The sequence below is a fragment of the Arachis hypogaea genome, chromosome 6, assembly GCF_003086295.3.
Source record: "Arachis hypogaea cultivar Tifrunner chromosome 6, arahy.Tifrunner.gnm2.J5K5, whole genome shotgun sequence".
Classification (NCBI taxonomy): domain Eukaryota; kingdom Viridiplantae; phylum Streptophyta; class Magnoliopsida; order Fabales; family Fabaceae; genus Arachis; species Arachis hypogaea.
In genome coordinates this window covers 15628838-15655508 of record NC_092041.1, presented here as the reverse complement: position 1 = coordinate 15655508, position 26671 = coordinate 15628838, and the positions used below count along the sequence as shown (strand labels likewise).

Here is a 26671-nt window from a genome sequence, read left to right as displayed (position 1 = left end):
GAGGTGCTGAATTCTTATTAGTTATTACTTACACAACCTTTAAACCATGAGGATGGTCCTTCATGATTTTCTTGTAAGTTTTGATGCTTCACTCAATCACAATGAATTGACCAATGTTAACATGCACATATAATATTATGAAAAAAAGAACAAATAGCTTATTGACTTTTGGATCCACTGACATTTAAGTTTTCGAGGATCTGAAAATATAATTAAGTCTCTGACATTTTTAAAATTTGAACAAATCGATTTTTCTGTTCACTTGGGTCTGGGTCTGTCAGATCTAACGAAAAAATCAAACGTAACTTCAGTTGTACTGACCTGGCCGATAGATGGATGCATATGTGGAAGAGTTTTTAAAATTAGACAAATTAGATCCAATAATCGATATGTCCAGGTTTTGAAAAAGTCAAGAATTTAAATATATTTTTAAATTTTCAAAAAATTTAAATATCCATAAATCAAAAAGTCAAGAATTTATTTATCTTTTTTTATAATATTATTAAAGGTAAAAAATAGAAAATAAAATATTTTAAATCCTAAAATCCTAAATCTTCAACTTTTAGTCCTAACACTCTTTACTTAATAAGAAGCTTAAAGATAAATCCAATGAAATTCTTCTGGCAAATTTATAGCCCAATAAAATTAATATAAGAAACTACAAAAATATTATTCGTATATCAAAATCAATCACTAAAACAAATCACCAATATATTTGTATATAAATATATGTTTAATTTAATTTATTTTCAATGTGTATTTGTATTCCAACGTGTATTTTACACTAGCTGATTTTAATGTACACATAGCATAGCCAAAGAAATTTATGTTCGATTTTAACACGTAGCATAGTCGAAGAAATTTATGTTCGATTTTAACCTCCCAATCAAGCACGCCCTAGGATTATTAGGATATTAGTTTAAAGTTAAAACTTAGGTGCAGTTAACAATTAACTTCATGTAAAGTTGATAGCTTAGGGCCGTTAGATGATAATTTAATCAAATCTATCAAATCATTTAACGACTTTCAGCTATCAACTTCACATCAAGTTGTCTACACTTCAGCTTCCACCTTAATTTAATTCTTTAGTAGAAGTAAGGAAAATCACCCAAAATGGAAGTTGGCAATATGATAACAAATTTTGTTAGAGGAAGCATAATTAGCAGATGTTATGTTAAACGATGAAGTGAAGCACCATTTTCACAGGACACAGTACCAGAATGTCATAAAAGCAGCAATGCCACTCAAAATACAAAGCCTATCCAACCTATTTTCATTTCTCATCTTTTCCTTCTTCAACTCATTCTGCACCTTTGAATACATGTGACAAGACTCAAGTGCATCACCATAGTTTTTGCTCCTTTGGCAACTAAGTGCTTTCTTAAGAATATGCAAACTGTTCCTTCCATTAACATGAGCACCTTCCATGTCTTCCAATTGCATGCTCAATTCAGTTAACTTAAGACTAGTTTGAATCCCCTCTGATTCTGTGTGGACAACTCTAAACTTCATGATAAGGATGCACTCCACTACTTGGCAAGGAAGAATTTCCTCGGCCGGGAGAATCGATCCGAACCGGACTACAAAATCATTATCTGTTGGCCAATGCCTTTGGCCACCAAGAGGAAACCAACTAGAAAGATTTGCAGCTTGCTTGATTTTTCTGTTTACTACAATCCAACTAAGCCTGAGTCCATTGCTAAGCTCCTTCCAAAGCTTCCCATCTTTCTTTTCCCTTTCCATGGATGTAATTGCTGGCAGACCATCAGAAATGGAAAGATTCACGGCGCCATCGTTGTTGCCTTCGCTATCTGCATAAGTAAGAATATCAATCTGAAAAGGGCAGTTATAGAACCAATCATCATAGCCATTTGCATTTGGAATACCCAACAGAACTTTGGAACAGATTGGTTTCTCCTTGAACCTAATATCTACAATAGAAACAAAGTTAGATGGTGAGATGCTCTCTGATTCAATCACATCACCATAATATTCGGCTTCGGTCCAATCATCAGGGTACTCAAAGTAGTTGTTGTGATGAAACTCCATAACATCCTTGTTCACAATAAGTGGAAAACTGTCTGCATAGAATTTTCTGAATCCACCAACAGAAGAGATTAAACTTTTGACATCTTCCCTATTGGTTGAAGGCCACATAGATGAGCATACATTTTCCCATAAACTCTCTTCTTTTGAGATGGAGCAAAGTGCAGCACAGGTGCATGCTGCGCTTGCCAATGTCGCGCCATCAAGCCTTCGCAGTATTTCATAGAAGAGGTCACTACTTAAAGAGGGGATGCTCTCAACCGGTGCAACTGACATGGCGATAACACTCTAACTGTCAAACACATGAATCAAATAAGAATCAAAGGGGCATATAATGTTTCGCTAACATGAACAACACTAAATTACATTGAAATGACAAACCATTTAACTGACTAATTCATCCTTAGACATTCAATATTCAAGCATTGCAGTGGCATGAACATCAATGTACATAACATTCAAGGTTTTAACTGTTTTGAGGTATTAAAGCTATATAACTCCAAAATAAGGTAGGACCAAAAAGGGGAAAAAAAAATCTCCTTGACCAGAAAAACCATTTGCAACAGAAAAACAAGGAAAAAGAAAAGTCTAATTCCTAATACAGAATCACAGAATGTAACATGAGGGAGGAAACATCCCAACCCAGATTCCGAATGGAGTGGTTGCCTAAGATGCTAGAACAAAGTCAGTAAGAAACTGGAATATATGTATATATACAGAAATGAGAATATAGTTTCAAACAAAGTCAAGAGTCCAAGACCTTATTGGAATTCAAACTGAAATTAAACAACATCCAAAAGGGTGTGAGCAAACCTAATAAGAACAAGATGTTATAACACTCTTCCAAAGCAAGTTCAGGATAAGTTCAATCTAGCATATACTTAATCAAATTGAAATCACTAAGGTAATATTTGGTTCCCATCATGAGATACAGGAGGCAGAGACGTTTGAGGACAAAAGAGATAAAAAAATTAATAATAACAATAAATAAATAAATAAAAATTGGACTTTGGAGAAGGACACAAAGCCAAAAACTTAAAAATTTTCCTGTTTAGTAGAGACAAAATTTAAGATAATTTCTGATTTTGTCCAAAAAATAAAAACAGAATTATAAAACTTTGGCAACTGAAACACATAATCAGAAGGTTGAAATTCAAACCAAATGGTTGCTTTTGGGATTAATGACATTAATAGAAGGAATAAGAACATAGCAGGACAAGAACAACACAAGTCATGAAACATTGAAAGAGAGAATATTGTGAAAATATCTGCCAGTACCATATACCATAATCATGTAAATGTGAACAAGTTCATTGCAATCTCAGAACATGCAAAATACCAACCAAACTATGCAACATCCACAAAATTTCTTAACAGAATGTAAAACTCAACAAGTATTTACCTTTATGTTTGAATCACACACAAAAGAAACAACAAACCTGAAAAAATGTGAAGGCACAGAGGAAGAAGAACAACAATGGAGAGTCAGAGACAGAGGCAGTGGCAAAGTGAAAGTGAAAGAGAATGCAAAGTTGTGAACTTTGGAGCAAAGGGTAACACCCAAACACTATATTATTGTTGCTGAGAGAAGATCAAAGATCCCTTTCAATTTTAGTTTCATTTTCATTTGCAGTAATCTAAATTCTTAGGAGTCCTCATCTTGGGGTCATCAATTTCCTACGTTTTCTTCAATCTACCATAAAAATTTTGCCACATCATGCTCATTAAATTTTTGTTAGTTTTTCTCCTTAATTTACATCATGCTAGTAGCTAGTTACTTATAAACTGTACCTAATAAAATATGACTTTAGTAGTGATGAAAGTTTTTGAATTTAGTATTTTAATAAATATGTAATAAATATATTAGAAATTTAAATTTTTAATAATATATCAGTTAATAATTTTAATATGTGTTTTTAAATCACTTGTTAATTAAATTCATAAATATATAATTAAAAATTGCTTGTAAATTAAAATTTTAGAGAAAATATAAGCAAAACAAAGAAGAATTTATGATTTAAAAATTTAAAGTTTAAGAATAAATATGATTATTTTATTTTTTTATTTTTCTTCAAAATTTTTAACAAGTGAACAATTTCTAGAATTTTATTTATGTGTTTTATCGAAAGATAAATGTTATTTTTAAACCATATCTAAACTTGAAAAAAATGTCAAACTTTTATATTCTTAAAAAGGGAAAGTGTAGCATTATTTATTATCAAACTATTTATTTGTTTATTTGAATTATTGTTTGATTATTTTCATATTATTTACTTTGAAAATAAAAATGGTTAGCAATGATAAAATATCTGTTTCTCTTGTCACTGTCCACCAAGTTCATGGGTAAACCAAAATGATGCAAACCTGGTCACATTCTTTTAATGTTTTAAGTCTTGTTTGGTATAGAATGGGAACTTTATAACTACAAAATCAAGAGGGATACAGAAAGTGAAAAAACTAATTAATAAAATATATTTAATTTCTTGTGCTTGGTAAAAGAGAGTGAGCTGGGTCATATAGCTTCATAATCACGAACTAAGCATATATCATAAATTACTAAGTGATAATGTTAGAGAGAAAAAAAACTAAATTATAATTAATAAATATTAAATAAAAATAAAATAGATTTAAACTGTTTTGATTTTTTTTTGTCAGGGGTCACTATCAGCGTATAAATCTCGAATGTTCTAAAGAGTATGAGTGTGATATAATTATATAAAGGAAGCAATATATAAGAGAGTGTAAAGAGGAAGGTGAAGTGCTCTTGATCTATCATAATTGCACTTGTGATCATATTTATGACCAACCAAACCCCCTCTACTTTGATCATTTTGTAATGTCTGTTGTTTTTGTAGGGGCTGGGGGCTAAAGATTCTGTCTTCCCTTCACAGTCGGTGCCACTCATTCAATACTTGAAATTGATCTATTTGTTAAGGAATAATTTACTAAAACTATTCATGATGAGTAAATACCGAATGATGATATATTTGGTTCTTCCTTTTAGTTAAATAAGAGATTGAGATTATTTTTTCAGAAAGTGTTAGTATTGACAAAATGCAAGTTCATCATTGTCATTTGAGAAGTTGCAAGAGAACGTCATGTTTGGTGGCTCGCGATTGATTGAAAGACATTATATTACTGTAAAATTGTGGGATATAGATTTTTGTCCATATGAGCAATTTTTTGGGTCTATATTTGTATGGGTTCAGGTTTTGGGGCTTTTAATTTGGTGCTATAAAGAACAGGCGATGATGCTTATTGTTTCTGCAATAAGAGTCTCCATCAAAATGGACCTAGCCATTAAGTTGGCTGAGAGAGGACGATATGCTCGAGCATGTGTTCAAATAAATTTAGAATTATCAGTGATCAAGCATATCATTGTGAAAGGTGTAACTCATGTAGTGGAGTATGAATGTTTAAATTTAATTTGTAATTCTTGTGCACGTTATGGTCACGATATGGCACAGTGTTCGGGTAGAGACTCCAAGAAAGAAAAGAGTGATGATTCCGATGCCACCAAGTCCTAGGACGGTACAAAAGCAGTGCCATATCCTAAGCCCAAAACTCACAATTGAAATGAAGTAGAACCCGAAGTGGTAGGTGGCGTTATTGGCGAGAATCCTACACCAAGTTTGCAAGAAGATTTGGAGGCTAATAATTTGGAAGGAAATAAAGTTGAGGAGGCTTGCATGCATGGTAAACCAGGCTGGGAGCAAGTTGTGAGGAAAGGTAAAACAAGCTGGGCTAGAAGCAATCTAACAAGTTGATAAACCCCATTTTTAAGGCTTATCTTGTGCTGAATTTAGAGTATTTTGTTAATCTTTTCTCACACTTACTCAATAAAATAGCATAGTTTTGTGATTGTCTCCTTACTTGTGCTTAAGTATGAAAACGTGCTTTTAACCCCTTGAATTGATGATTTTAATCTTTCTTTGATTCCACTAGATGCCTTGATGTGTTTGCTAGTGATTTCAGATTGAAAAGGGTTAGGAATGAATCAAGGAAGTGAGGAGAAAAGCATGCAAAATGGAGAAATCATGAAAAGCCAATTAATTAGGAATGCGCCTAAGGACGCGCGCGCGCACTTGCTGCTTCCGCGCAGATTGTGCACTGCTCCAGGGGTACGTACGCGCGCTGTACGCAGACGCGCCGATGCCTATGCTGACACCTTTAATGAAATCGCACCTAGCGATTTCAGAGGGGCTTCTAGCCCAGTTTTGAGGCTCATCTTTGGCGGAAAAAAGCTAAAAAGACCAAGGACTGAAGGGGGAAGGCATCGAATCATGATTCATCACTTCTCATTCACATAATTTTAGGTTTTAGATGTAGTTTTCTAGAGAGAGAGGATTTAGGATTTAGGATTTCTTCTTTCAATTTCTCCTTAGGTTCAAGTTCAATCTTCCTTTAATTTGGTTTCTCTTCTACTCTTATTGATTACTCATTGTTACCACTTTAGTTTGTGAACTTTTGATGTTAGATTCGATTTCCATATTAATGCAATTACTTTTCCTATGGTTATTGTTGCCTTCATTCATTTGTGTTATTGATGCTTGCAATTGGTAGTTAGATCTATTCCCCTTGCTAGTTTTCTATGTTTTCATTTTTACGCCTTCCAAGTGTTTGATGAAATGCTTGAGAGGATGTTAGCTTAGAATTTTATGTTCTTGGATTGGGATGGTAACTTGGGAACTCTTGAGTCACTAATGTCTAAGTAATTGATGGTTGGAAGCCATTGACTCTAGTCATCACTAATTGATTTAGTGGATAGCTAGGACTTATGGACTTGGGTTGATTTAGCTCATTTAACTTTCCTTTACTACTAGTTATAGGATGATTTAATGGGATTAATCCTTGCCAATTCTCATGTTGTGGTTAGTGATAAGGATAGAGATCCTTGACCACCAACCTTGCCAAGACCTCTTTATCATTTGATTTTTATTACCATTTACTTTTTTTTGTTCTCTTATTCACAAAACCCCAAAATATACCTTTTCATGTCCAATTATAAGCACACTTCCCTGCAATTCCTTGAGAGACGATCCAATGTTTAAATACTTCAGTTATCAATTTTATTAGGGGTTTGTTACTTGTGACAACTAAACTTTTGCATGAAAGGATTCCTTGTTGGTTTAGAAGCTATACTTTCAACGAGTATATATTTGTGCAATTCTAGACCACGCAAGGAATTCGTTCGTCAAAGGGCCAAAGAGGCACTCAATCGAGAACCGATTCGGGTGGAGAAATTAGGCCCACCATCCACTTCTCTCACACGGATGAATCTAGCTCCTATCGCGCCATGGTCGAGTCACGAGTCAAGGTCGGACACAATGCTTTCCGTGTTGGTGAGACGTCGATCTCCTCAACCCGACACACCCCAGTGCCTTGCGGTTCCTCTCTTCGGAAACGACCAAGGCCGACGTCCCTACAGAGCTTACCAATTGAGAAGAGTGGAGGAATGACGGTGGAAGCATTGTCATGTCTTCTTGTAGCCGTGAAGGAAGGTGTTACCGTGGCGGTTTCATTGGAGAAGAAAGTCGTGTTGCCAGCTGTTGCTGCATCAGCAGGGGAGAATAAGAAGATATTCCATGGAGATCCGACAAACATGAAGGTCACGGGAGTCACTTCCACTGGGCAAGCCTCGGTTTGAGATTAGTGAAGCACTTTGATTTCCTTGTTTTATATTTTATATTATGGATAGTTTAAATATAATAGTTTGAAATATTAGGGGTGCTTCTAATAAGTTGGCCCGAGTGAATTGGAAAGAGCTGGTTAGGAAATTTAAACTTGTAATTTTTATTGTGGTTGAAACTTACTGTCCATTTCAACACTTGAAACTATTTTGGGAAAGACTTGGTTATCACCCTATTGGTATAGTGGATGCGTCAGGACATAAGGGGGTATCTGGTTCCTTTCTACAATGCAGGGTGTTCACTGCAAATGGGTTGATGCTTTCGATCAATGTGTTACAGTTGAGGTTCAGGTAAATAATGTGATTTAGAGGTGCAGTGGTATCTATGGTAGTCCGCAATTTAATACTAGAGTTCTGCTATGGGATTATCTTGTTACTCAGTCTTCGTCTTTCTGCGGGCCATGGATTGTTCTTGGTGATTTTAATAAAGTACTATTCTCTCATGAATCTAAGGGTTGTCTTTTCTCGAGTTGCCATGCAGATCGGCTTGCTGCCTCTCTAAGGGATAGTGATCTGTTTGACTTGAAGACTATTAGAAGATGGTTTTCTTGGTAGAGAAAGGTTAAAAATGGTGTTGAGGTGGCAAAAAATTTTGACCGGGTTTGTATCAACAGTGGATGGTTATCTCTCTTTCCAGAGGCTTACGCATAAATTTTAAATAGGCTTCAATATGATCATTTTCCTATCCTAGTGCGCTATACTGGTCGTCCCCAACCGAAAAAGAATAGACCTTTTCGGTTTATTGCGGCTTGAGCAACTCATCCGGGGTACAGAGATATTGTGAACTAATCATGGCAGACTGGCTACAGAGAGATGCATGGCAAGCTTTTAGAAGTGTAGAAGAATTCTTTGGAGTTTAATTCTAAAGTGTTCGGCAACATTTTTGTTAGTAAATGCAAATTAGAGAGACAGATTAATTCCCTTCAGAAGCGACTAGAAGTAATGAAATATTTGTCTATGCGGCAAAAAGAACAACAGCTGATTGAGGAATTTAATAGCACGCTTGTGCAGGAGAAACTTCTATGGTTTCAGAAATCCAGAGAGCATTGGGTAAAATTCGGGGATAGAAATACCAAGTTCTTTCATGTCCAGACTCTTGTGCGGAGAAAGTATAATAGGATTCATGGTCTCTTTCTCTAAGATGGGGTGTGGGAAACGGACCCGAATGTCCTTAGAAGGGAAGTTGAATCCTTTTATAAACACCTATTTTGCTAGTCGGAGGATGTAGACTTAGGTTGTCTTGGTGATGTGTTGCTGCCTTCCCTGAATGATGAAGCCTGTTGTAGCCTCACAGTGCTAGTTATTCTGGAAGAAGTTAAGTCGGCTGTTTTTAGTATGCATTCTTTTAAGGCGCCAAGCCCTAATGGGTTTCAAGCTTTTTCTTTAAAGAATACTGGGAGATTCTTGGTTTTGATGTTTGGACTATGGTTCGTCATGCGTTCTCTGGTTTGGATATGGATCCAAGGATGATGGAAACTCTTGTGGTTCTTATTTCAAAGGTAGAAAACCCGATTTTCATGAAGGATTTCTGACCTATTAGTCTCTGTAATGTGGTTTACAAAGTTATAACAAAGGTCTTGGTCAATAGACTTCGTCCCCATCCCAAAGAGATTGTTGGGCCCCTTCAAGGAGGGTTTATCCCAGGGAGAGGAACCCCAGACAACATCATTGTAGCATAAGAGGTTCTCCATTTCATGAAGAAGACAAAGTCAAAGAAAGGCACCCTGCCCTTTAAGATTGATCTGGAGAAAGCGTACGATAGAGTGGATTAGAGATTTCTGAAACAAACCCTTGTGAGTTTTGGCTTTCCTCCTCCGACAATTAATCTGATTATACGTGATGTCACTGCTTCCTCACTGTCTATCCTCTGGAATGGGGATAGATTAAATAGCTTCACTCCGAGCAGGGGTCTTCGGCAAGGAGATCCTATATCACCGTATCTGTTTGTGTTGTGTATGGAGAGATTGTCCTGTTCTATTAACCAGCAAGTTGATAGGGGCTTGTGGAAGCCAGTTGCGGTTTCTAGAGGGGGTCTAAAAATTTCTCATTTGATGTTTGCCGATGATTTGCTTCTTTTTTGTAAAGCCGAAAAATAGCAAGTTCAAACTGGAATGTTTCAGCGATAAGAAAAGAGATTTTCACCGGAGTGTCCTCCATCAGATTCGTCTATAACTTGTGCAAGTATTTAGGAGTGAACCTTAATCACTCTCGGGTGACACGCACAACTTTCAACGATATTTTGGACAAGATTCGGGGAAGGCTAGCTAGCTGGAAAAGGGAGATTGCTTAATAAGGCGGGCAGACTCTGTTTGCTTAACTTGGTAGTGACTGTTATTCCTACTTAATGCATGCAAGTATCTCTCTTCCTTAAAGGGATAACTAATAAGATAGAATCCATGATGCGAAACTTTCTATGGAAGGGTCAAGTTGATGGTAGAGGCCTGAATTTAGTTAACTGAAAAGTGTTGGTCACCCCTAAGAAGTTTGGAGGTCTGGGAATTAGAGATCCTTTTTGTGCTAATATTGCTCTTCTTGAAAAGCTAGTTTGGCAACTTTTTCACCATCCTGACAAGCTATGGGTTCATCTGTTAACAGAGAAATACCATTCTTCTAAGGATAATTATTTCAGTCGGTCTCAAGGAAGGGGATCTTATATTTGGAAGAGTATATGTCAAAATTGGGATATCCTGAAGGAAGGTTTTATTTGGTGTATTGGGGATTCGAAACAGAACTTTTGGTTTTCTAAATGGAGAAGAGAGGGGCGACTATGTCAGGAGATGGATTATGTTCACATTTCTGATTCGGATATCAGGATCTTGGACCTTTGGTCATCTGAACAGTGAAATCTTGAGAATATCTATTCTCCTCTGAATCAATCTCTGCAAAGCAACATTAACTCTTACAACCTGGATGTTCAAGTTGGTTCAGAGGTCGGTTGGTGTTGGACTAGTGTGGCTTCAAAGGTTTATGATGCTCGTAGTAGTTATTTGTGGCTCAGTAAGAAGATATTTAGTTGAGAGGATAGAGGTAATTGGCTTTGGCTTTGGCGTCAACATGTTCTGAAAAAGTACAAATTTTTGGCCTGACATGTCTTCGGGAGGCTCTTCCTACTGCTGCATTTTGTTTTAGGAGGGGAATTTCGCACACGATAGTTGTCCACGATGTTTCTCAGGTCAGGAATCAGTTTTACATTGTATTTGGGACTGTCCAAAAGCCCAACTAGTTTGGCAAGCTTTAAGAATCTTCGATCAACCAGTGGATTTAATGAGTTAGTTCTTACATAATAGCAAACAATGTCCCTTTAGATTCTTTTCTGGTCTCTGATGGATTTGGCGTTCGAGGAATAACGAAATTTTTCATCCTCACGAGCATTGGATCACAGACAAGGAGCTCCAAAATATTTTTGAGTTGCAACGACTGTCTATCCTCTCCATCATTAGTGGCTCTTGGATTCCCCCCTCAGTGGGTACCTTTAAGATTAATTGTGATGCTAGCTATCCTGGCAATGGTGCTCGAGTTGGTTTTGCTTGTGTTAGCAGAGATTGGAAGGAAAGGTGGCAACGAGGCTGTCTGGAACAATTGAGAGTCGTAGCATTTTGCAAGGAGAGTTGTTTGCTATTTGGAGAGGCTTTCTTTTAGCATGTGACTCGGGACAAAGAGACATTATATGTGAGACAGACTGTGTGGAAGCTTTTACTATTATCAATAATTTACAGGATTGCTTTGGGTTTATTGATCCTTTGGTGTTAAAAATCCGAGATCTCATGTCTTGGAAATGGCGTGTTGATCTCCGATTGATCTTGAGAAATGCAAATACAGTAGCAGACATCATGACACAAACTGCAATGAGGACCCTTTCTCCCCAAGTAGAGCTTCTGATACGTGGTTCAAATATTCGTGATATGAAGAGTTCAAGTGTTATTTAGAAGATATTAGTTTATATTTTTAGAATATTTTAATTTAATGTATTTTGATTTTGTTTATTTAATTACTAGATTGGGCCTTATGATTATGGGCTTTAGGGTTTTTCTTTATTTTAACCTAATAAGAGGTTATAAATACCTCCTTAGCTATTGTAGTCGTAGAATAGAATTTTTAGAGGTTTCAAAACCCTTTTTTGGTTTCGTGATGAAATTATGGTGTGGACAATTGAGGTTGAGGAGTCCCTCTCTTGTTACATTGGGGAATTGAGTAGAAGATTGAGGAGTCCCTTCGATTCAATTTCCAAACTATGGCGTTGGCAAGTTAGGTTGAGGAGTCCCTTTCTTGTTACGTCAAGAAATTGGATAAAAAGTAGAGTGATTCTCTTTATATTCAATTTCAATCTATCCTTTTTATTTCTATTTCAATTTTAATGTATCTTTTTATTCAGTTTGAATTCTTGTCTTTATGTTTATCTATTATTTCCGTATCAGCTTCCATTGCCTTAAAAAGAATTTGAGAGTAATATTTAGCGGCAGTGCCTTTCTTAAGCAGTTTCTTGTTTATTTTTTCTTTTTTAGTTGTTGTTTATTTTCTTTAAGTCACCAAAATTTTTTTGAGAATTTGCATGAAAGATGCAAAAGTATTAATTAATGAAACTAAAATAAGCCATTGGTCTACATTACAAAAAAAATATTAATAAATGAATTTTTTGAAAGATTTTTTGCATATAGTAAAAGATTATTTTATTATATTTATAGATTCAGCAAAATAAATTAATAGAGTAAATGATCAAATTCGTTACGAAAGATCACATATTCTTTAAATTGGTTATTGAAAGATTTTTTAATTAAATTTTTCTTTGATTTTAAGTTAGTTACACTAGTGTTTCCATCAATTTTATAGCTAACGATATCAAATTTATTGACGTAGCATGTTAAGTGACACTACAACATATACTAACAATCTCAATTAATTATTAAAATAATAAATTTATGAAATTAAATCAAATAATTTTTCACTTACTAAACCCTAATCCCAATCTCATGAGCTAATTGGACTGATTTGATATAATTTGGTAAACTAAAATTAAAATTATTAGAAATTGCTACAAATTTTTAAAAGCTTTATATGACACCTCATACCTAAGTGTCCAAGAGAAAGTACAAATTGAATTCATTAATGTTTTGGTAAGAGCAAGAAGATTATAAAAGATTATAAAAATTGATATGTTTGACAAGTCAAAACATATGTAAATGCAATTGCCAATTTAAGGTTTTGATCAATTTACACTCTATTATTACAAGTGGGAAATATCACCTTAAGTAAGAAGTATCAAATAAAAAAAGCAACTTGAATTAAAATCAAACAAAATAATAAAGATTGACCAACATTGAAAAATATGAAACCTTTAAAAATTTGAACACAAGTATCAAACTAAATGCAAACTGTCCACCATCAATTGTATTCTTAGACATTAGGTACTTATGTTTGCCTCTAAATAAAGATTTCCATAATATAGTTCTTTTTTGGACGGATATGATATAGTTCTTAGGTAAAATTTATAAGAAATATGGACTTAGATTAAGAGTCTTTACTTCTTCTTTATTAATAGAAAATAAAAATATATATTATTGTTGTAGTTTTGCTCTTTTTACTAGTATCTTATTATGTTATTGTTGAGAAAAAAATTTATATTGAGGTTATATTGTATTGTTGCTTAGATATTTATAGGAGTGAATAATTCTAAAGCCAATTAATTGTGAATATTATATTTATAGATATTTTTATTATGATGTTATTTTATGTATCACATAATAAATAAATTCTAAGATAGTTAACTATAGAACTGACAAAAGGATTAACGTGACTAATTTAAAAAATTTTAAAAGACGAGTTTGACTAAAAGAAATATTTTAAAAATTAATTTAAAAAATGAATAATTTTTTAAAGATAAATTTAATCATTGACTGATTTTAATATCATATAAATTTAAGTAGATATTGTCTCTTGAAAAATACTCCTATATCTATATAATTTTTTTTTAGATGAATAACATTAACACCGTAGTTAAGTTTAAAACTAAAATAGTTTCCCTTAGGTTACCTAAATTAGGTTAAGAAAACGATATCTGCTATTACTCCTAATCCAGGTGGCCAAGCAGTGATGGAAGATCTAAAGGTTAGGAATCTCCCCTCTCCCCACAAGGAGATTTTGTTGCTCTTCACATGTATGTATGTTTGCATGCATATTATGATATGATAACATGGATGACCAGATGATCCTAGTCAAAGTTACATAGAAGTATTTTATAGTTCGTTGATAACGGCTTCAAAATATTTTAGCTTCTAAAGTTATATTTTTCACTAACCTTTCTAATTTTTGGGTTGGTTATCCTTCGTCACTGAGGCCAAGTCCAACTCCACTTATCAAATTAACTTGTTTGTTATTCATGTCAGCCTAGGTACTTTTAGATTAATTCATGTGTACCCTGTACATGGTACCACTAATTGTTTTTTTTTTTTTTAAAAAATTAGCGGTGAATTCAAATTTCTAATATTTAAGTAATAAAAATATTATTTGTACATTAAAATCAATCATAAATATATTTATGTATAAATATATGTAATTTAATTTATTTTTAATATGTATTTATATTTTAACATATATTTTATATTAATAAATGATTTTAGTAATTAATTTTAGTATACATTTAACATTATTTTTTATATAAATATAAAGAAATTATGTCATTTGAATTATAACCCAATAAAAAGGTACCACTAATTGTTAGAGTAACAAATTTATACATTGATATAAAAAACCACTAAATAAAAAGTATATAATATATACATTAGAGTTATAAAATTGTAGAATTACTTGACTTCAATAAAATCTTTAACAAGATGTAAAGTGATAATTGGTGTATCTAAACCAAATCTCTAACAAAAGAGATACAAATGAACGTAGTTGCTTGCTGTTTGTTGTAATGATTGTGTAATCGGAGCAAATAGTAATACGATTTTCATGATAAAGGCAATGATTGGTTTCGTATTTAAGAAGATGACAAAAAAAGATTGAGTAGTTGATTCGATTATTCTGCGATTGGAACATGAGATAAGAGAATTCAATAAAGAGCAATAGGAATAAGGTGGAATTGCATTGCATCCTAGTGAGTCCAATGTTCCAATAAAGAGAAGAAGAAAGAGAGTTGGATGATTGTCCAGAATACATAACAGATTCGAAAGAGGGAAAAGGAAATAAGGCAGACACCACCTGGGTTCAAGCGTCAGGTGCAGGTGGAGCAGGGGATCCAGGGGTTTGGGTTCGGCCGGAGGAACGGCGTCATCGTCGGGGTCTCGAGCCGGGTCGGATTTGTCTATGTCGGACCGGGCCTTGCTCAGGAACGGCTTCAGGGCCAGCTCTATGGCGGCCCACGCCAACGCTAGGGCTCCAACAACCACCACCGCATCTTTCGCCTTTCCCATCTTCTTCTTCTTCTTGTTCTTGATTGAGTGTGCCACGTGCCTTGTGTTTTTGTAGTATCAAAGAGTGTGGGGGATGGGGGATTGTTATGGTGGTTGCGTGTATGAGATGGTTGGTCTCTACTCTCAAATTAGTCACTGCCACAATTTCCCCATCCCATTTCTTCGTTCTTTTCCTCTATTCTTCCTTACACTATACGACAACATTGATACCCTTAACTCATTCATTTTGACCCATGGTTAACTTATTTGTCTTTTTTATCCTCCCTTTACTAATTTGTGGTGCCGGGACATCCCATTAATCTATCCAAATAATGTAGATGATATGATAAGATAGAAACAAATAAGTCTCGAAATTTGAGTACTATGTTTTTATTCATATGTACTATCAAATTCTTATACAAATTTACGAAATCTTTCATTTCTTCGCTTAACAATAAAATAAATTTCATATCATGTTGAATGTCAAAGGTAGATCCCGCACAATCATTATTCTAATTGGTTTAATCTAGTCACTTGATTCAATCTAATTTGGTTTGATCTAGTTATCAAATCGTTCAACGAGCCATGATTTATCATAGTTTAGCTCTATTGATTCAGTTGGGTCTAACCTATTTGTCCTTTTTGCTATCCAGAAAGTGTTCGTTAATATCTCTTCTGAGACTAGAAGATTATCATAGCTAGCTCCTACCAAAGTCGCTTCCACTCTAGCCATTAAGGATTGTACCATTTTAAAGTAATCCATTTCTTAACATGCAGAAAGTATCCTCATTTGATGTGGCATAAGATTAATCCACATGGTAATCCCTTAAAAGAATGTAAGGTTTGAGGTCCAAAGTATATAAGGTCTTAAATTAACACAACCACCACGACTACGAGGCAAGGGCAATCCCCATTGATTCCTTTAACTTCTTCACCTTATCCCAAAGCTACATATATAGGAATGTTTCAGTTGAGAGGAATCAGCATTACCCTAAAGGAAGGAATTATACACTAGAAATAACTGATAAGAAAATAGCAACATTGACAGAGTCATGACTAATGAATAATAACACTCCTTGGATGTCTTTGAAATCGCCCAGAAAAATTTTCCTACAAAAGGGTATACAACCAATGCCACAAAACTTGCGACATGAAACTTAACGGCCACGACCACGTCCACGCCCGCGTCCTCTTCCCCTTCCTCTCCCCAACGGCTTCCCTGCAAATGAAATAAAAACTTTGAGAACCAGAAATCCCAAGTACGCAAGCAACCTAAACACAAGTAGTTTCTTCGGAAAAATGTGGCAGTGTCCACAAAAGAATATACAGTACCAGCAGTTGGCTTCTTAGGCTTGACTCTTGGAGTCTCTTCAACTAGTAAAGTCTCGAGATTCAAGCTGTCTGGAAGGATGTAATAACGAATGTTGTTGCCTCTCACGCTAAGATGATCCAGAGTCACTGGGTTTTTCCCTTTCAGGGTTAGTTTAACGGTTTTCAAATGTGTATTCATACTGATATCAACACCTGTAGCATAGCAACAAATTTCCAGGATCAGTTCAAGTACAACAAAGTATTTTCCATCTCCATCCCCCCAGAAAAAAGGCTAAAAGACATCAAATAGAAAGACATGACCAATATGTATTTGCTAGATAAAAGGTGAAGTGATGATTGCTTAATTAGATAGTGTTCAACTTTCGAACAATAAGAAAGTAGCAAACTAGCAATGTGTTGCTCAATTGTAGACTTACAACTCTCACAAACGATGTTCACTCACTAATTATAAACATTGCATGATAGTGTTCAGACCTATGTTTCAGGCACCCCAAAATTCAACACTACAAAAATACAATATCTAAATATTTTGTAACTTGGATGTCTCATGCTTATGTAGCTTAAACTAAATCCTAGCCTATAGCAAGTTTATATGCAAAGATCTACTTCAATGTGACATAAGGGATAGTATTTGAAATATGCTTAAAACTGTCAAGCATACAAAGAACTAGAGGAAATACAACCAACTCCATGAAACAAAAAATCACCCTCTATTCTGCTCCACTTCAAAGAAAACCAAAATAGGGATTCCAAAACATATTAGTTACATCATAAGTTGAAAGATGTTAGGCCAATAGTGAAAAAAATTCCCACCCTACTGAGATGATAGATTGCCCATGAATAAGAGACAGAGCTAGTACTGGTATCACAAATAACATCACAACATAACTACCCAGCACTTAAGGAAGAATGTATAATTCAGAGTTCAAACTGAAAAGAAATAGATTATAAACAACAAAATCCGCCTCCTGCTTGGAGAGAACGACATCTATGGAATCAATTGGATATTGAATACAGAATGCAAGTGGAAGAGACAATATCCACTGACAAACCCTAATTCATACATGGCTGCCAGTTTCAATAAAGGAATAACTAACACAAAAATTCTGGTAATGCCAGTTAGAACTCAGGAACTGCATTAGGTTTAGCAGTTGGGAAACCAAACCAATGAGCATCATTTCAATATGCAATTGGCAAATGGAATGAAGCACTAACAAAGCAGCAATGCTAAATCAGAAATGTTGAATCATGAAACCAAGCTAGGGTTTAACAAAAAGAAGCAACAAAATCCAAAATGGCAAAGAACTACATTGGGAGAAAAAAGATGAACCTGTGATAGTGCCGTGGACAATAGTACCGTTCTTGAGCTCGATTGAAACGGTTTCGTTGTTCAACTTCATGAGAAACCTGCACGAATATTCACAGAGAGCTTCCAGCATCAGATTGCACGAAAACAAAGAGAAACAGTAAAACGTGAAAGAAACGCGGAATATGCGAGAGAGAGAGAGAGAGAGAGAGAGAGAGAGAGAGAGAGAGAGAGAGGTTGAAACCTAACGAGCTTCATGGTGATGGTGGTGGCAGTGGCAGAGACCGAAGGAAGACGAAAGCTGAAAGGAGGCGAGTGTGGTTTTGGGCTCCAAAACGACAATCGCTGTATATGAACGACTCAAAATAATTAAAAAAATTAAATATTAAATATAGATGAAATTTGAAAATTCAGAAATTGGGAGGGGCATATGTTTAATTATTTATTCTTTATGATAAATTGTTAATATTTAACATTTCTATTAATAAAATTGGTAATATATTTAATTTTGTATAAAATTATTTTCGTCTATGCAGAAATAAATTTTCAATATTTTAAATGGATAGCGTATAAAAGGAAGATATTATGCAAATTTAATAAAAAGAATAAAAATAAAAAGGGAAAGTGGGTTAATGTCGGTTACTCAAAGAGGGGATGACGCCGATATATCCTAAATCATAAGCAAAGCCGCAGATCTTCGAACTTCAAAACTGCAACAAACTCTCATCTTCTCAAACATCGATTCACTGCTCCCCAATCCCAACCAAAAACCCTAATTCCGATTCTTCCTCACTTCTCATCAATCCTCAGCTCCTATGAGCTACCACGCGGTACATAATATTATAATATTCTTCTTCATTCTCCAAAACCGCAATTTGCTTTTATTTCTCTTTTCATTTTTGAAGTTTTTTCTTTTTCGTTTTTACTTTTGACCTCATTCTCTTTCTCAATTCTAGTTCCATGGTTGACAAGCATCTTGAGTAGTAAGTAGTACGAGAAATCAATCAACGGAAATAAAACCAAGTCAATTGTTGTTTTATACTAAAAACCATTTCATTCTTTCTCCGCATTCGAACACAGCGTGTTCTTCACGGTTTTTGTGATTATAATTTGATAGATGCATCAGACTTTAGCTGGCATTCCACAATTTAATATATGACGGTATTCAAATTTTCACTTCGGCATGAAAACTTCACCGCACAATAGCTTTTGCTTACATAAGTTTTCTTTTTTAGTAGAATTGTTTTAATGTGTCAATGGAATTGTTCAGGCTTGTTGATTTTTGCTATTTACTTTCATCAATGGACTTCAAAGTGGTAAATTTTTGTGGAACTTTTTCATTGCTAAGCATAAATATTTCACCTGTTATAATGTAACCTCCTTTTTACTCTTGGCAATCTTATGTATTCCATTGGATTGTTTATGAATTGTCATTTTGTTATCATAACTTTCTATGCTTAGTTTGTTTTTCTTCTAATAGTGAGTTCTTTATGCTTCAGAATAGTGAAGAGGGCCGAAGAGGTTGGAAAAGGAAGCCCCCGGGAATGGAACGTTGGGGGAGAGAACAGAGGCCGTACGATACAAACTCTAGACCTTACGATAGGAACATGGTTCCTCATGGTAGGTTCTTCTTCTTCACCCTCTCTTAAATTTAAACACATTACAGAGATTTATCATCAAATATTGAGGACTATATTGCGTGCTGCAGAGATGTTGCATTGTGCTTTACCTCGTCGTAGTTTAAGAATTGCTACATTACATTTTTCTTTAAGCTTCTGTTTTGAATTTGACTTTTCAAATTAAACAATCCCTCCAAATAAATGAAGCTACAAATAACCTTTAGCTTTGAGAGGTTGTCTATTTGTTTTTCCTATATGTAGCAGAATTCTATGGAAGATGACTGTGTGTATGTTGAATAATATTATATTTGAGATGTTGATTGCATGCTTTCAAATACTCATTGTCTTTGCCTAAGAAGATATTTTCTTTATTTGAATCTTTATTTGTGGTTTCAATGTTATATATGCCCGACTTTGAAGTTAGCTCTTTTTCATTGTTGACTTCATGATACGTGATTCCTTACATACTGATTCAAATGTTGAGATAAGATTCTAGTGTCCTTGATTATAGTGTGTTTCTGAGTAGAATTAATTCTATCAGTATTTAGTTAGAATTGATTTTGAAGCAAAGTGATTTATGTTTGAGCCTTAAAAGTTGTTGTGACAAAAATATAAGTTTTTTACTTTTCCGGAATCGATAATAAAGGGAAGAATTGATCTTGTTCTACTAGAGCCAAATAACTAAAGAAACTGAACCAAACACACTAGTAACGTGGTTGTATTGTTATATTCTTTTATTTAGTTAATTTGAAGTTTTTAAGTTGATCCTATATTGCAGGTTGGTTAGGCTGCCCACCACATGGTCAAGAATTAGGATTCATAATACCATCAAAGGTCCCACTCGGTGAATCCTTCAACGATAACATCCTAGGTCAGAAATATACTCCCAAGCAAGCAATTCTTCAGCAACGAGCTTTAGGTAGAGAAGTAAGTATAGGAAAAGCACAAGGTCCATCATTTTGGGCTATCTAGACTTATTATTTGTTGAATTCCTGAATCAACAGTTGAGGGAATTAGATAGCAGTGCTTAGCAATTTAAGAGTATCTTATGTTGTCTGAATAAACTGTGCTTCATGCATAACATGTTATGAGTATTCTCTATTTTACAGTCCCTTTGTTGAATCCAGCCTCATGATGGTCTACTCTGTAATTTTGCAGCTTGGTTTAGTGCTTGATCTGACAAATACTAACCGTTACTATCCAGTTTCAGATTGGACAAAAGAAGGGATTAGTCATGTTAAGGTAGTATATTAACTTTTGTGGAACTGTTTTATAAATGCTCGTTGCACTTGGAATTTTGAACTTCTATTTTGCTTATGGCAGATAAGATGCAAGGGAAGAGATTCTGTGCCTGATGATGAATCTGTAAAAAAATTTTGTGACGAGGTAGCTTCCATTTTGTAGCATATGTATTATCTGTGATGTTCATGCTCATTACGTTTATACAGTATTTTGATCACTGCTCAGAGTGTGATAATCTATTATTCTCTTGTTGGTAGCCTAGGAATGGTGAACAGTTCCTGATATCTCACTTGAGGTTTTATGATTTATACCTGTTAGACATTCTTTTTAGGTTCTGGACTTTTGCTCCCGAAGAACAAATACAATGAAATATATACTAGTACATTGCACACATGGGCATAACCGTACAGGTTATATGATTGTTCATTTTCTTGTGCGCACAGAATCCATTTCTGTGACTGAGGTGAGAAACATCTGAGGAAAGTTTATAAGCTGGTTTCAAAAACCTGATTCACTCCAATAATTGATGTGTTGTGCATATTTTTGTGTGTATGTATCTCTCAGGCAATAAATAGATTTGCTCAGGCTCGTTACCCAGGAATTTACAAGCAGGATTACATTGACGCCCTATATATGTTTTATCGTGAAAAGAAGCCTGAAGATCTTGTTTGTCCTCAGACTCCAGAATGGAAAAGACTTTGTGAGACAGATTTTGATGGTGCTGCTGTCCCAGCTGTAGACAACTATAGAGATGTGCCTCAGCAGGATGCTGTAGAAAATTATGGAAATGTTCCTCAGCAGGTGCATGCTGTAGAAAATCATGGAAATGTTCCTCAGCAGGTATATCAGTAGATGCTCCTTCTTGTACTTTATTATTTGTAGTGCATCTTTAGGTTGAATTCCATAGATAGATGCTTGGAAAGTAAACTTCCCACAAGTGTGAATGGTTGTGCTAAGTTGATAACTATAATCTTTTGCTTCCCCAAATTTATATCATTTTATTTATCTTGTTTTGAATGCTTGCTTAAGTTAGTTTGCTTTGTTGAAATCTTTTGGGGAAAAAACCTTCAACTTTTTGCTTGGAGTTATAGGTATATATGGCTTTTTCTTACGTTTGGTTTTTTATTCTAGGAGAATACCATGAGGAATGAAGCATTGACTAATGACGATATTTTGGGAGATCCCATTCCTTCATATCAGCTGCATACAATGCAAGAAGTTTGTTATCAACTGCTCAAACTGGGCACAGGGGTCGGTTCATGAATTGGCTTTCGTTGTATTTTGCATCTGTAGTTTAATGTTTCCTTTAGAATAGTTTCTTAATGTCTGCTGCTATATTTCTCTATTTTAATATCATTTCATATGAATGCTATACTTATTTAATTAATGGGTTTTGCTTTAGTTTGATTGGCATTCCTGAATTATGAGGAAATTAAAAAAATAGGTTCAGCTAAAACAATTATGTGATTTGGAAATGTCAGTGTCTTACACATAACTTTATATCATGATTTGATTGCATTATGTTTGGCTAATTGTCTTTGATGTTATCTCTTTTCAGGGGAGAGGACGTCCGCAGTTTCCTGGATCACACCCCGTTTCTTTGAACAGGTTAATATAACTACATTTGATCATTGATTTTCATTTCTATTATACTGAGTTATAGTTCAGGGGTAATCATAATCATGAAAATATGTGGATCACTATTATTATTAGTATACGTGAATCCTTGGTCAATTTTATATTTTAAGTAAATTTGGAAAACATTCATATGGTGCAGTTGAGTTGGAGGGAGGGAACACTGTTGAACACAGTTTTAATAAATTTGTTTGTTATCTTTTATTTGCCAACCGACATCAGGTTACCTTGTTTTCTGCAGTGAAAATCTACAACTCTTAAGACAGCGGTATTACTATGCCACTTGGAAAGCTGATGGAACTCGTTACATGATGCTGATTACTTTTGATGGATGTTATCTGATCGACAGAAAGTTTCTCTTCCGAAAGATCAACATGCGGTTTCCTTGCAGATACTCAAATGGGGTATGTGCATTTTTATTTGCTGTTATTTCTGTTAGTATCTTGATATACATATTTTTTAGATCCATTCCTTTTATTTAATCATTTTTAATGAAACCATTTCAAGGGTACACCTGAGAAGAATCACCACTATACATTACTTGACGGGGAGATGATTATCGACATGGATCCGCATACGCATAAGCAAGAGAGAAGATACCTCATTTATGATCTGATGGCAATTAATCAAGTCTCAGTGACAGAGGTATTTATTGGTTGACAATTGTAGTGCCTATAGTTTGGTTGGTTCATCCATACATTTTACTATTCTGAAATATTGAAAACACCAGTTAACTCTTGTTTGATTTTGGGGTTTTGAGTGTCTATTGGTAGTGGTTGGCGCAAAATAGATCGTATTAAATATTATAGATAGGGTATTTGTATTATCACTGAATTTATGTATATTCTCCTAAGAATCCCAATGAAAATGAGCTCCTGTAAGCTTTCTTGTTGAATTTGTAACTAGTTCTGATTCTTGGGCCATGGTTTGCGTGAAAGTTTGCAACCTTAATTAGTTCAAGATAGACATCACAAGACAAATGCAGAAAAGAATGTTGCATAATTATGGAAGCAGCATCTTATTAACTAAATAGTGATATAATAAGTTTTATTCAAGAACGGTGATACAGTCAGACGCTGATCAACAATGTTCAGTTTCTGGCTGAGCATGATTATTTGCTGCCGAAAAAGGAAAAAATAGGAAGAATGTTTATAAAACAATTTATATCCTGGATCTCTGGTTGGTTCCCATATAAGTTCTGTGCATTTTCTTGGCAGAATTTGACTTGACCATTTTTGTTAACGCTTGCAGCTTCCATTCTACGAACGGTGGAAATTGCTGGATAAAGAAGTAATTGAGCCTCGTAACATGGAACGAGAGGCTCTTTCCAAGAGTACAAATCCTTATTACAGATATGACTTGGAGCCATTTAGCGTATGTATAGTGATGCTTATTATTCTACTTTAGGGGCATTTTCTAGTGCGATCAACTTTATATTGTCGTGCTTATGTTTCAGGTGAGGAGGAAGGGGTTTTGGTTACTTTCTACCGTTTCAAAGCTCCTTCATAAATTTATTCCACAACTCTCGCATCAATCAGATGGTCTGGTGTTCCAGGTTATAATTACTATCTCTAAAAGTTTGAAACCCTGCAAGCATAGATTGGTTCTGATTGAATAGATGCTATAACAATGCACGGTTCATTTTTTTCAGTTCTTCCCGCTTCAATATATAAATTACTATTAGCTACCGAGTAATGTAGATATAGGTGTACCCTTTTATCAGTGAAGATTGCCCAACTAACAAAATACTATCAATTCATAAATATGGGTAGATGCTGTTCTTCTCAAATTTTCTGTTCTTACTGATGTTTGATTCTACAGGGTTGGGATGATCCATATGTCCCTCGCACACACGAAGGTCTTTTGAAGTGGAAATATCCCGAGATGAACTCCGTTGACTTCCTCTGTGAGGTTGTATAAATACCTTTCGTAAAGTTAAGATGCACTGATTTTTGCCAAAAATTGTCCCCATCATTACAATCCAAATATATTGTGACGTCTTATTTTACAGGTTGGAGCAGGTGATCGCCCCCTCCTTTATCTGTTTGAACGCGGAAGGAAGAAGTTAATGGAAGGGAATAGAGTTATTTTTAAAGGTTTGTTGGCCTATAATTTGATACCGTCTAGGAAAACATAATTATAAACTCTGATACAGTTATCTGAGTAGTTTATCTAAGATTGGTATTTGCAAAAGCAAACCATAATTTGTTTCCCTTTTTTGCTTAAACCATTTGCAGATGCATCAGATATTTCTTCCTATTCAGGGAAGATCATTGAGTGCTACTGGGACGCCACAGAGCGTCACTGGGTCTGTATGAGAATCAGATTTGACAAAGCAAATCCGAATGAGATTAATACCTACAGAAAGGTTTATTCTTATTTCCTCTTAATCCTCCTGTGTTTTGGTTTAATTAGTTAATGTGAAGAACATGTAATACAAGTTTACTTTTTAAAATTAATTTGATGGCACAGGTAATGCGAAGCATAAAGGATAACATTACCGAAGAGTTGCTGTTGAATGAGATCAATGGAATCATTAGCCTACCCTTATATGCAGACAGAATACAAAGGGATATCAAGGCTCACCAGAACACCGTCTTGTTGCGGCGCAGATAACTGATAACAATTATAATAATCAAAGCTAAGCATTCCACTGCTACTTTATTGAAGATAAAAAAGACTGCTAAACCAGGTGCTGCTGGCGGAGCTGTGCATTTTTGGTTGCCAAAGTCATCATTGTTGGTTGGGGCAAGAGATCTAGGTTATAAGATTCTGTTTGGGCTTTAAGGTTTTGATAGCTGTTGTATATTAGCAATTTTGTCTATCTTCATTATTCTTTTCCTCCTCGTATAGATAGGGATGTGTTCGTCAGTTTGTAACATCATTTTTTCCCTCAGAAGTAATGCTTTTTATGAGTTGATAATTGATAAAAATAATTCCACTACAGATGAAGAGTTGGCTTTTTTATTTTATTTTTTGCTCATGTGATCATAATTTTTGTTTAAAGAGAAGTGGTTTCTGTTATGAATATTTTAGTATTATTATATTCGTTATAATGCTTTCCTCCATTGTTCGTTTCTTGAGAGAGTCGAGTAATGTCATGGCAAACATATATATCTATCTAGCTAGATCAGTTTTTACTACAAAAATTAAAGCTCTTCAAAGGTTTCCTTGAAAAATGTTGATATTGTTTTAAGAAATCGCACCTCCAAAAGTGCCTAAGATCGTGAAACATCAAGATTTTGTCCGTTTTGGTGAGACTATCAAAATATTTGTAGAAATATTGAATTCAAATTTATGTCATTTTATTTTAATTTGCATATTGAAGATCTTGTGTCTCTATATTAATTACGTTGAATATATATTTAGTTTAATTGTATTGAATTTTATTATGTGTTAATTTTTTTTAAATAAAAATTAAACTAAATATCTATTAATATATGTGAATATCCACTTTTCTAGTGAAAAATAAATAGGGACTCATGAGTCATGATGGAGATGGAACGAGAAAGGAGACATTTTACTGAATGGAAACTGACTAGATTGTATATATATATTTTTTTTTTTTTTTGTTTTTTTTGTTTCCCACGGTATCCCCCAACCCGGCAGGTCAAGGACTAATCCGTCGCGGTACTGAGCTCCATTTAAGGGTTTGCCGCTGGCCAATGGGTTGCTGCATGCACAAGGCGAGATTCGAACCCCCGACACTTGCTTAAGCGGACTAGTGAGATTGTATATATATATACTTTGATGTTAGTGTGCGTTGTGTTTTTCACGAAAAAATAAAACAATTCATTAATGTTTTAGAAGAAAATTAATAAATAATAAAGAGTAATTACCAAATCAGTCTCCATGATTTTAAAAACGGATATTTTAATCCCCAAAAAATTAATACACAAATTAATTCTCAAGATTTTATTCCGGCAGTCCTCAGTTTATTTTTTGATAGAGTAATTATTTAGATCAATCCAAAAAAAATTTAAAAATTGACATTTTAGTTCCAAGAAAAATTAGTACACAAATCAATCTCCAACATTTTTTTCTATTGAGTAAAGTATTATTTTTGTTCCCAACATTTGGGATAAGTCTTATTTGTGTCTCTAATATTTAAATTGTCCTCTTTGTATCTCTAACGTTTATAAAAGTGATTCAATGTTATCCTAATATCAATTATACTAACAAATCATATTATATTTTTTAATTATTCTCATTTGGATGTATTTATTCTCAATTAGGTCTCATTTGGATGTGTTCAATTTTAATATTATACCCACTATTTGTGTTTAGATTTAATTATGTCCCTAAAAAAGTGAATTATGTAAATATTATAGGAATTAGTTTCAACTTTTGATAAGTAATTTTTTGGAGTGAATCATCGATTCTATCCCAGACATTTGTATTCTAATTTCAAAAA

The 26671-nt window shown here is 34.4% G+C and overlaps 3 protein-coding genes across 5 annotated transcripts; 1 reads left to right on the top strand and 2 right to left on the bottom strand.

The window, feature by feature from the left end:
• Window positions 1–1139: 1139 nt before the first annotated feature.
• LOC112696197 (F-box protein At2g27310) lies at window positions 1140–3801 on the bottom strand. Of its 2 annotated transcripts, XM_029287459.2 has the most exons (3): window positions 3486–3680; window positions 1986–2338; window positions 1140–1811 (listed from the first exon to the last, which is right to left on the bottom strand). In XM_029287459.2, exons 2-3 carry the CDS (start codon window positions 2320–2322, stop codon window positions 1201–1203), a joined length of 948 nt encoding a protein of 315 aa, XP_029143292.1. In that variant the 5' UTR covers window positions 2323–2338; window positions 3486–3680; the 3' UTR covers window positions 1140–1200. The 2 variants fall into 2 exon arrangements, with proteins under 2 accessions (XP_029143292.1, XP_025604609.1); XM_025748824.3 differs by having other exon boundaries at window positions 1140–2338; window positions 3486–3801.
• A 10919-nt stretch (window positions 3802–14720) lies between these two features.
• On the bottom strand, window positions 14721–18205 carry LOC112696196 (small nuclear ribonucleoprotein SmD1b). Its single transcript, XM_025748823.3, has 4 exons — window positions 18006–18205; window positions 17786–17862; window positions 16456–16647; window positions 14721–16342 (listed from the first exon to the last, which is right to left on the bottom strand). The coding sequence occupies exons 1-4, from the start codon at window positions 18017–18019 to the stop codon at window positions 16281–16283; spliced, it is 345 nt and encodes a 114-aa protein (XP_025604608.1). The 5' UTR covers window positions 18020–18205; the 3' UTR covers window positions 14721–16280.
• Window positions 18206–18362: 157 nt separating this feature from the next.
• On the top strand, window positions 18363–25229 carry LOC112696195 (uncharacterized). 2 transcript variants are annotated; one of them, XM_025748818.3, is made up of 18 exons: window positions 18399–18591; window positions 19032–19077; window positions 19261–19381; window positions 20159–20307; window positions 20539–20622; window positions 20704–20766; window positions 20954–21085; window positions 21187–21462; window positions 21754–21873; window positions 22181–22230; window positions 22499–22661; window positions 22765–22902; window positions 23509–23631; window positions 23714–23812; window positions 24079–24168; window positions 24269–24353; window positions 24495–24625; window positions 24730–25229. In XM_025748818.3, exons 2-18 carry the CDS (start codon window positions 19063–19065, stop codon window positions 24871–24873), a joined length of 1983 nt encoding a protein of 660 aa, XP_025604603.1. In that variant the 5' UTR covers window positions 18399–18591; window positions 19032–19062; the 3' UTR covers window positions 24874–25229. The 2 variants fall into 2 exon arrangements, with proteins under 2 accessions (XP_025604601.1, XP_025604603.1); XM_025748816.3 differs by lacking the exon at window positions 19032–19077 and having other exon boundaries at window positions 18363–18591.
• Window positions 25230–26671: the final 1442 nt, after the last annotated feature.

Coding starts and splice junctions, on each gene's coding strand:
- LOC112696197 (XM_025748824.3), bottom strand. CDS start 2,322: ATGTCAGTTGCACCGGTTGAGAGCATCCCCTCTTTAAGTAGTGACCTC.
- LOC112696196 (XM_025748823.3), bottom strand. Junction 16,648..17,785: donor TGTCCACGGCACTATCACAG/GTTCATCTTTTT, acceptor GCTATGCTACAG/GTGTTGATATCAGTATGAAT. Junction 16,343..16,455: donor GCCTAAGAAGCCAACTGCTG/GTACTGTATATT, acceptor TTTCATTTGCAG/GGAAGCCGTTGGGGAGAGGA.
- LOC112696195 (XM_025748816.3), top strand. Junction 19,382..20,158: donor TAGGAACATGGTTCCTCATG/GTAGGTTCTTCT, acceptor CCTATATTGCAG/GTTGGTTAGGCTGCCCACCA. Junction 20,623..20,703: donor AAGGGATTAGTCATGTTAAG/GTAGTATATTAA, acceptor TGCTTATGGCAG/ATAAGATGCAAGGGAAGAGA.